Raw genomic sequence first — 10,547 nt, forward strand, 5'->3', positions numbered from 1 at the left:
TTGGGAGAAGTAACATTGAGCCGAGTTGTGCAGGATGGGAATGAAGTGTGACAGACGGGAGAGGAGCAGAAGCGATGGGTGTCATTCTAGGAAGAGGGACTAACATAGATAAAGCACAAGGTAAGAGACAGCATGGCTGGTCCAGAAGAAGAGGTTTATTATGGGAGCACAGGATGTTTATGGGGAGAGTGGAAAAAAATTAGACTGAGGGGAGATGATGAGGAACACTTGTGTCCATGACAAAGGGTTGAAATTTAATCCTATAGACCAGGGTTCCCAACCAGTGGGCTGCAGATCCCTGGGAAGCTGTAGAATTGTGCAAAGGGTCCAGGAATCCTTAAACGCATTTGTATTATTTTAGTGCATAGTAGAAAGATAACAATCAGACGGGAAGTGGAGAAGTTTTTCTATATTGAAAAAGGATCCTTTCAGAGAACAGGAAACTCAAACAATATATGTATGAAAAAATGTTCAACATTATTAGAAACAAGGTGTGTCGTTAACCAGGGCTGCTGTAACAAATTACCACAAACTGGGTGCCTCACACCATCAGAAATATATTCTGTCACAGTTCTGGAGGGCAGAGTCTGAAATGAAGGTGTCAGCAAGGTTGATTCCTTCCCATGGCTCTGAGGGAGAATCTGTTCCATGCCTCTCGCCCAGCTTCTGGTGGCGGTAGGCAAGCCTTGGTGTTCCTTGGTTTGTAGCTGTATCACTCCCATCTCTGCTTCTGCCATCATATGGGCCATCTCCCTGCACATCCCTCCTCTTATACGGACACTGGTTCTTGGATTAAGTGCCCACCCTAATCTAGTATGACCTCATCTTAACTAATTCCATCTGCAAAGACGCTATTTCCAAATAAGGCCATCTTCTGGGGTTCTAGGTGGAAATGAATTTTGGAGGACAGTATTTAATCCAGTACACTAGGGAAATACAAATGTAAAGGACACAAAAATGACCACTTCACTTCCATCATACTGGCAAAAATTAAAATGTCTCTTCACAGGTTGTGTTCTCTAGAAGTAGGTCAGGTTTGTGGGGGCAAGATGCTTATTAGCGATCAATGGCTGTGAGAGGAAACAGAGAGAAGCAGGACTGGACAGAGGGAGAAATCCAACAATAATGCATTCCTGACAAAACTTCAGTCAATTTGGTGGGGAGTGAATTGTCCCTCCGCGTGTCCTTCATGGGGCTGAATGGCTGGACGTTATATCTCCAGAGGCAGGATGCCCGCGAAGGGCAGGCCGTCAGCTGAGATGGTCTCTGCAGCTGAGGCAGATCCTGAAGGAGCTGAGGTGACAGATGGAGGCCAACTTCAGAGAAAGGCAGCAAGTCCTTCCTCAAAGGGGGGGTCTGGGTGGCGTCCTAGTTGCCTACCAGTATGACAATATAGAGATGGCCGGAATGAAGAGTGCGGCAGGCAGCAAAACACCCCCCTGCCAAGATGTGCACGTCAGATCTCTGGACCCTATGAATGTGACCTTATTTGGAAAAAGAGTCTTTGCAGGTAGGATTAAGTATCTTGAGATGAGAAGCTCATCTGGATGGGCCCCAAATACCATCACAAGATTTTTATAAGAGAGAGGCAGAGGGAGATTAGACTCACTGAGGAGGAGGTGATGTGAGGATGGGGAGGCAGAGATTGGAGTGATGCAGCCACAAGCCAAGGAATGATGACAGCCACCAAACCCTGGAGGAGGCAAGGACGGACTGTCCCTGGGGCCAGCAGAGGGATCACAACCCTATCACCACCTTGGTCTCAGCCAGTGAAACTGATGTGGGACTTCTGACCTCCAGAATTAAGAGAGTAAATTTCTGGTTTATTTAAAGCCATCAAGTTGGCAGTCATTTGTTACAGCAGCCACAGGAAACTAATACAAAGAGTAATGGGAAAACAGCAAGTGGGGGTGCAAGTTGTTGCGCCCACTTACAGGATCCAGCTCAGGGTGGCGATGAGGATTAAGAGTTCACACAGGCAGAGCTTTTGGAACAGGGCATGGAACACAGTCGCCGTGAATACTGGCTGCTATACCCCCACACCCCACTCAGGTTTCCCTGAAGGGGAGCCCTCTCCCATGGCAAGCCCACCACGCACCTTGTATCAGAATGCAGCTTCTGCCCACCGCCCAGCTGCGGCTGGTATAGCCACCAGACACCCATCTTTGGCCTTGCTCCACTTGTCACCTTGGCCAGGTGAGGTACCCCTAGGATCTCCAGTCTCCTGGCGAGAAGGGGGAGTGCTGAACAGAGTGGCAGCTCCTCTCTTCTCCCTGCTTTGGACCAGAAATATCCCTGGAGCCTGGATCTACTCCCTGGACAGAGGTCAGTAAGATAGGAACCATCTAAGGGGCCAGACAGAATCTGTATGCTCCAATGGGGCACCAAGGTCCTTGGAACTCCCTTAGTGTATTTTACTTGCTATACTCAACAGGGACACATTACTGAAAATGTGCACATCGCATGTTTGTATGTGGGATATCACACTTGAACCTAGTTTTATGAAGGTGCTTTTAAAGGTGAAACATTTTATAAAGCAATAAAGCTGCCTGTGTGGGGGTGACCTGTTAAAGGGATATTCATAGTTTATAGCCTTATTTCAAACTCTCCTCCCAACCCTGCTCCTCCCAGAAATAAATCTCCCAAAGGCCAGGGGTTGAGCCTGACTTCCCAGGCTGGTTCCTGCCAGGGCGATGGGCTGGTGGCATTCTCTGAAGTGCAGGCCACAGGCGGGAGTCCACTGGATCCTGCACACTGCAGTTCTTGCTGGAGCTCCTCCTCCAGTGTGGGGGTGAGAGAACGGAAATCTGCCCCCTGAGTCCCAGACTTCAAAGAGCCCTGGATTTCAGAGTCATGGGGGTGAGGGGGCAGGAATGAAAGTGCCTCCAGTAGAAGTCCCTTCCTGTACAGATGGAAATGGTGCCCTGGCTCTTGGTTACTGTCCCCCAGGCTAGTCTCCATCCCACCATCCTTCCAGTCTCTTCCCAACACCTGGGGCTCTTCTGGTATCTTCTGGATTGGACCTCCACTTTCAAATAGACCGGGATTTCAGAGAAAGTGGCAGAGCTAGAAAGCTGTGGGTATCTTCCTGGGACAACTGTGTACATTTCTCAGTAGAGGGAGGGGGACCTTAAAAAATAATATCCTCAATTCACATAAACCCCCAGGAAGATAACCTACCAGCGCTGCCTGCAGTTGCTGTAACCGCAAGAAGTGAAATAAACGGATTTTCTCTCCCATTTACCTGCCCCAAGAAGAGTGGGGAAAAAGGCAACTGGCTACATTAAGAATATCTTATGGTGAAGACAATGCTTCTGTTTCTCATTTGTGTTTTAAAGTTTGCATTAAGTCCCTATTACACGTCAGGTCTGTATCAGTGATAGATAATTCTCAGTTCAAGGAGCTAAAATTCTTTAAGGGAGGCAAACACATGAATAGATACTGACTATATATATTTATATATGCCTCTGTGTATGTACATATATATAATTAATTGTGGTATATATCATGTGAAATAGAAGCATATGAACAAGCTCTGTAGGAACAAGAAAACTCCTGGTGAAGTAGGGGGCAAGTAGTTAATTTAGGTCTTGAGGGATGCATAGGAGTTTGTCTTGGTTTACACATGGGGTGGCGAGGCCATTCCTAGCCCAGAGCACGTCATGCATTCCTCATCTCACCCTTCGAGGATAGCCTCTGAGTCCAGGAAGATAGACAGAGAAAGGGCCTAGTGTGCACATTCAGGGAGGGTTGGGAGATGAGGCTGCAAAGGCCCCATCCTGGGAGGACTAAGCCAGGCGGGTTCCACTATGGGCCGTGGGTGCCTTTGAAGGACTGTCCACCTGAGGCCTAGGGGCACCTGTTTGACACGGAGGGGAATACATATTCACGAGGCCATGAGAGGCTAAACCAAGTAGAAGCAGGGTTAGAGATGGTGGGGAAGGTTTGAGAGTTGGTTAGTTAGGATTTAAAATGTTACTTGGAGTGGGGGTTGGGGATAGGGGGAATTGTATACCTTTTCTCTATCCAGCGCCTCCCTCGGAGCCTGGCACGTACACACTCCGTCCTTGGAGGAAGGTAGCTGGGCGGGTGGGTTGCGCATCTAAGCTGGGCAGCACTGGGACAGGAAGCTGCAGGGACACTCAACAAGCCGCAGTTTTCCTCTCTTCAGCTACACCACCTGAGGGAAGAACGAATGCAAACACAAGCAGGCCACCTAAGAGTGGCTGCAAATAACCTCCTCCAAAGCCTGGCGCCATCTGTAAGAGTAGCCCCAGCTGAGGGCTGCAACCAGCTTGGCTGATGGAGGTTTGCAGGAGGTGTGGTAGCAGATCAGTGAGGGGTCAGTGAGGTGTCACCACCTATGTGCACACTGTGCCTTCTTGCCTTTCCCTCTCTTCGTGCCTCACCAGGGCCCCTTCCCCCTCCTGCCCTGAGAACTCACCCCAGCTTTTGCCCACATTCTAATACCCAGTGAGGCCCATCCAAGGGACGGCTGGACCTTTGGAGGAAGTTGAATGAAATGGTATTTTGGGGGGTGGGGAGGCATCACAGTTCTCTTTGAGAGTCTCACAAAAGTAGATCCTGTATGCAGGAAAAATAAATGCCCCTCTACCTTCACTCATAGGATTTTGCAAGTGATTTCAAGGCCCCTGAAGCCCACCTCTAAGCCAGGGAGGAGGGTAGGAGGACGTTTGTCGTTGTGGTGGGTCCGGAGAGCCTGGCCAAATTGGACCCCCTTCCCACAACAACCCAGGGAGATTTTGAGGAGGGACCCTTCAGGTCAGGAGGGAGCCAACCGCAGCCCCAGCCCCCGACCAAGCGCCTGCCTGAGGAGCGCTGAACTTGGGGCGGAGCAGACGGCCTGGGAACCGGTCTGCCAACCAGTTTCACCAGGGACTGGTTTCGACTCTGGAGTTCAAAGGAGCTGGGTGCACCCTGTCCCTGTCAGCCAACGGAGCAGCGGACCTTAACCCTTTCCCGGTTGTGCCTGGGGGCAATGTCCATGCATGGTCTGTGCTGGAGAGGGGTCTGAGCCTCTTTGGGGCATGAAACGGGTGGGGGTGACCTTGGCTACAGCTGGAGAAGCAACCAGGCACTCTAGAGTGGGGAAACTGAGGAGAGAGGCTCCCCTGTTTCCCCTACCCCAGACTTCCCTTGGGATTTCCTGCTCCTGGCTAGGCAGTCCCTGGAGGACTTTGGCTTCTGGGTGGGTACAGGGGCGCCAGGATTGGGTTTCTGGGGTGATGAATATTCATTAGCCCAAGCCAGCCTCTGCTTCTGTTTACTTAGCCGGGAGGGGCTGGGTTTCAGGTTCACCTTGACTCCTGGTGGCGCAGCGAGCAGGTACCCGCTCTCGCACCTGTTTCTCTTGCACCTGCCACACAGCTGCTCCTACCCAGCTCACCTGGCCTGAGCTTTGCCTGGCACAGCACCCTGGCGGCACCCCCAGCTCCCCCGGCCTCCCTCCCGGGCAGCACCTACACTCAGCTCCTTCTCTAGGGAAGGTCTCAGCTTCCAGCCCGCAGTAGTCTGGATTGCAGGTACAGGCAGAGGGTGGGCGTGTGGGGAAATCAAGGCACAGTCAGGGCCCCCCTGTCCTGTGTCTATGGCTGTCAAGCTCAGCTGGGAAGGGGAATGCAGACATGCGGGCTCCCACCTCTCCCTAGGTGAGCAGGCAGAACTCGGACTCATCCCACTGGCTCCTTGGAGACCCTCCAGGCCTCCAGCAGAGCTCCTTTTGGGAAAGTTTCACCCCAGAACAGTTCTCTATTAATTCTTGTTGAACTGGAGCCTACCACCTCCTACTCCAAGCCTGGAGGATGTTGCTGGCTGTTTGGCATGAACCTCTCCCTGTTTCCATCCAGGGTACCCCAGTCTTATCCAGAGTAGAGAAGTGCCACAGGGGCCCTGCAGAGGGCTGGGGGCTAAGGGCTCTGGGATTTGTTTTTACAGCACAGAAGCTGACTTACTCCCTCAATACTCCCCCATTCCTCCACCTTGCCCCAGTCAATGGTTAACTTGGCCCAACTCAGAAGGGCCTCTACCCAGTCTGGGCAGGTCCCTTAGAGCAGCTAGAAGAACTCATTAGGGGCAGTGGGGCCTGTCCTGGGTGCTCATGTGCAGACCATCATGCTGGCTGCCATGGCGGCGGTGGGGGAGTGGTGGGGCCCCTGTCCCGTGAGGCCCTCCGTGGGTTCCCAAGCTGTGCAAACAGTGGAGGTGTAGCTGGTTTCCTCAGGGCAGATTTTTATTATTCCACAGATTGTAGGACCCCAAGGCAAGGGCTCAGCCCTCAGCTTGGCCAGCTCAGGGCCCTGCTTAAGCAGACTGCAGGGCCCACTATGTGTCACCAAATGCTGGGTCTGCTCAAAATCCCAATTACACCCTGACCCCAGCCCCGTCTGGCCCTTCTGTGATTAGGCACAGGCGTGTGGTTGTTGGTATCTTTGCTACTTTGCAGCTGGGAAGTTTATGTACAAGAATCTTATAGCTGGGTTATTCTGTAAAACAAAGACCTAATTTAGCTGTCCTGCAAATTCAGATTTCCATAGGTCAGCCTTGCCTAAAGAGGTGAACTCCTGCTCACTGGTGCTCACATGTCCTCCTGGACAGAGCAAGCCCTGGCCAAAAGCATCCTAGAGACCAGAATCCCAGTCCAGCAGACAAGAGCACCAACGCCTTGGTGCTGCAGTGGAGGTCCCAGGGCAGAGTGCGAGGGCTATTCCTGACTCTCCCTACGGTTTTCTGACAAGTTCCTTGTGATCTGTCCCTCCCTGCAGATGCCAACTTGAAATACCCGTGAAAGCAGGTGTATTTTGACTGGCACAGGCAGAAGCCACTTTCTCTCATGGACCTAGGCAGTCTGGTGGTTGCTATTGGTTCAGTAGCTGGATCCTTCATTCCCCAAGTTCCTTGGCAACTCCGGGTGGATGGTGGTGGAGTCATGGGCCTTGCTCTTGACCTAGTGGTGACTGGGTCACCCACAGGCTAAGCAAAACCCTGTCCCTCCTTCCTTACCCTCCCCACAACTCCTTCCAGAAACCCATTCTGGAACACTGAGTTCTGTGCAAGGCTGTGCTAAGCCCAGGTGGGGCAAGCTGCCAAAGCAAACTTCTCAGGCTGTCCCCTTGTGCACTCACCTCTCCAGGGTGCCCTAAAAGTATTTATCTGACCACACTCACCCCCTCCACTTTCTAAGTGGGAGCTGCACAGGTCTCCCCTGGGCTTCTCTTGCTACTTGAGCTCAGCTAGAGGGACAGAGCTGGCAATGTGGGATCTGCTTCCAGGACCAAGAGGTGGAAAGGAATCCATTGGGCATGTGCTCTGGGCAAAGGGGTGGGTACACGGAGGCACAGGGGACAACAGCAAGAAGGGCGATGGATGGAGGCACTCAACTCATTCCAAGCCTCGGCCAGCATCCGGCCTTCATTTTTCCTGAATTTGATATGCTCCTCCTCTATAAAAGCAAACTCCATATTCCTTATGGAAAAATCTGGAAATCAGAAAAATGGAGGGGAAAAAGCATTCCGTATTCCTTCTACATAAAGAAAACCATTATTAATCGTTGGTCATATTTCTTTCTGGTTTTTTTTAGACAAGGTAGTTAAGGCCATCAGCTTTTAAAAGGAAGTGATATATTTGCCTATACTTGGGTTGGCTGACCATCTAGCTTTTTGGTGTATTGTGGCTAATTGACCTTCCTCCCCAGGACCTTTCACAGCCACAGGAGTCCCGAGAGCAAACCACCAACCCCTCCAGACACAAAGGATGCCTTGATTTCTCATCATTCTGTCTTCTCTTTCATTGGTCTTAATTCTGCTGGTCTACTGTTTCCTTCCATCTTACATGCCCCACCTGTCGACAATGTCCAGGCAACTTTATCTCCCAAAACTTCCACAAACTCACCACCTTTGTGGAAATTAGTGAATGGTGAGGTCACATCTAGGACATATCACTTGTCCGTGGAGAAGCCTGGATTTCAGCCCCCACACCCCATCTCTGCTGAATATCCTTATGGAGGGTCCAGCCTGATAACCATATCTAACATGTATCTCTTGGCTCCACCAAACCTCCTTCCACATTTTCAGCTTCCCTTCAAACTCCTGTCCTCGTGGAAGCTGGGTGGGGAAATGGAGCTGTCTCTCAATAATTATTACCGTTATCATAAGCTGTACTTTGCAAAGCATGTCGGCCTCTGGGCAGGCATTAATGTCAGAGCTAAATATTGGGGCTGGAAGGGATAAATGAGGACGGTGAGATCCAGAGAAGTAACTTGTCTGAAATCACAAGGCAGTAACAGTTCCCAGGATTTCCCACTGCCAGCCTGAGGTGCTTCTCCCTTAGGAAAAAGCCCAGCAGCTCCTTTAGTCCTGCTGGTCACCACTGGGAAGTCCAAATTACCCCAAACATCACAGTCCTATTTAATTCTATAATGAATTCCAAGCAAAAGGCATGGATGTTTCTGTCCGTCTGATACCAGTTGACCATCTGCCCAAAGGGTGTCAAAGGCCTGGATGCTATGTGACCTGAGCAAGCTGTTCACCTTCCTGCAGCCCCAAGGGACCTGGAATCCCAAAGCTTCATAGCTCGGATGGCTTCCCTGTAGATGTGTCCTTGGCCGTTCTTCCCCAGACCCTCTGTTCTCATACTCTCCAAACTCATTGCATCATTTACCCAAATCCTGAGTTCACTCAGCCCCACCTTCAGTTCTTTCAGGCCTGGGCTATTACAATAGCCCACGGTTAGGAATCTAGAGAAGGCTGCTCCAAGGCACCCCCTTTTCTCCCCACTAACCCCTTTCTCTCCCTACCTTGCTCCTGCAGAAAGCCCCACCCTCAGCTCAGGGAGCGCCATGACTGAAGTTGGTTGGTGGAAGCTGACCTTCCTCCGGAAAAAGAAATCCACCCCCAAGGTGCTATATGAGATCCCTGACACCTATGCTCAAACAGAGGGCAGCTCGGAGCCCCCGAGGCCTGAGGGCGGGGTCCCCAACAGTGACTTTAACACCCGCCTGGAGAAGATTGTGGACAAGAACACAAAGGGCAAGCATGTCAAGGTCTCCAATTCAGGCCGTTTCAAGGAGAAGAAAAAAGTCCGAGCCTCGCTGGTCGAGAACCCCAACCTCTTTGATGACAAGGAGGGCAAAGGACAGTGAAGGGAGCCAAGGAGGATACTAGCACCTCCCTGCTCCCTGCCATCAGAGGGATCTGAGACAGGAGCTTGTCACTCTGGCCTTTTTGGTCACAGCTGAAGCCATGGGGGTAGTTGATGCCTGCTGGCAGGAAATATCTATTTTTAGGTTTATATTTATGTGCCCCAGGTTTCTGGAAGGCCTGGGAGATCCCAGGGTCCTCCCACCCGCCCCCACCACATACAAAGGCACGCCAGTTCAAAAATGAAAATTCCCACCCACGAAGGACAGCCCTTCTTGAAGCGGTGTCAGGGCCAGCAAGGAGGTGGGCATGACAAGGCATGGAGACAGGAGGCCTGGCAGATTTCACCTTCTCCCAGGGCACAGGGTCAAGGGTGAGTTTGAATTGCTGTTCCCTCAACTTTCTCTACCCATGACTGTTCCCTGGACAAGTTCTTAGAGCTCATTTTCCAGAAGCCATGTGATGGGAGGTGGTTTCCTGGAGCCGGAGGTGGACTGAACTTGAGCTCACCTCCTAACACAAATGGGAAACTTCCTGGAACTCTGCCCCCAGGTGTGCAGCGGGAGGGGGAGGAGAATGCTGGCACTCCCTGGGAATGCTGCAGAAGGCCAGGTTAGGGACCCCATGGGTCCAAATTAGGGGAGGGGGGGGGAAGCTGTAGTAGGAGCTAAGAGTAGCCCGTTCTCTTCTCTCCTTCCCTACATGTATTTAAGATGGATCAGCCCCAGAGATGACTCCTGGGGCCTTGAATTTTGTTTTAAAAAAAAAAAAAATTTGTAGGTTTCTGTCTTTGTAATAAACAATGCCGCAAAAGCAGAGAACCTATCTGTACTCTTTTCTCGCATTTATTGAGGTGACTCTTTTTCATGCCTTTATCTCCCCGTAAGTAAACTGGAAGTTGGTGCTCAAACTGTTCTTTTCAAGCTTCAGGAAGGGTTCCCAGGTGTCAGACTGTAGTAACTGGGACACTAACTTCACCACCAAGCCACCCTTAGCATTTGAGGATGGAGAGAGCAAAGGAAGGAGCTAGTGACACCTCAGTGGTCCGTTCTTCTGGTCAATGGAGAGGCCATTTGGGGCCCCTAGAGAACGGAGCAGACCTTTGGTGACTGACCCCCAAAGTCGAAGTGGTTTGGTCTGGGATCAGGATTCAAATTCTGATTCCACCTCTTAGTAACTGGGTGATTTGGGGAATATTAAAAAAACAATAAAAAAACCTCCTCTGAATCTGTTTTGTCTTCTATAAAAGGGGCTGTAATGATACCTATTTCGCAAGGACTGGTCAATATTAAGTGGCCCATAAGTAGTCCTGCGGAAGGTGCTCAGTTAACATTGGTTACCTTCCCCCTTTCTTTTATTAAGGAACTCCACCGTAGCCCACAACTTCCATTT

At 51.0% G+C, this 10,547-nt stretch overlaps 1 protein-coding gene across 1 annotated transcript; it reads left to right on the plus strand.

Annotated features, from left to right (window-relative positions):
* Positions 1–5,403: 5,403 nt before the first annotated feature.
* On the plus strand, positions 5,404–9,374 carry PRR15L (proline rich 15 like). Its single transcript, XM_019740667.2, has 2 exons — positions 5,404–5,543; positions 8,826–9,374. Exon 2 carries the CDS (start codon positions 8,855–8,857, stop codon positions 9,155–9,157), a length of 303 nt encoding a protein of 100 aa, XP_019596226.1. The 5' UTR covers positions 5,404–5,543; positions 8,826–8,854; the 3' UTR covers positions 9,158–9,374.
* Positions 9,375–10,547: the final 1,173 nt, after the last annotated feature.

The sequence above is a fragment of the Rhinolophus sinicus genome, linkage group LG15, assembly GCF_036562045.2.
Source record: "Rhinolophus sinicus isolate RSC01 linkage group LG15, ASM3656204v1, whole genome shotgun sequence".
NCBI lineage: Eukaryota > Metazoa > Chordata > Mammalia > Chiroptera > Rhinolophidae > Rhinolophus > Rhinolophus sinicus.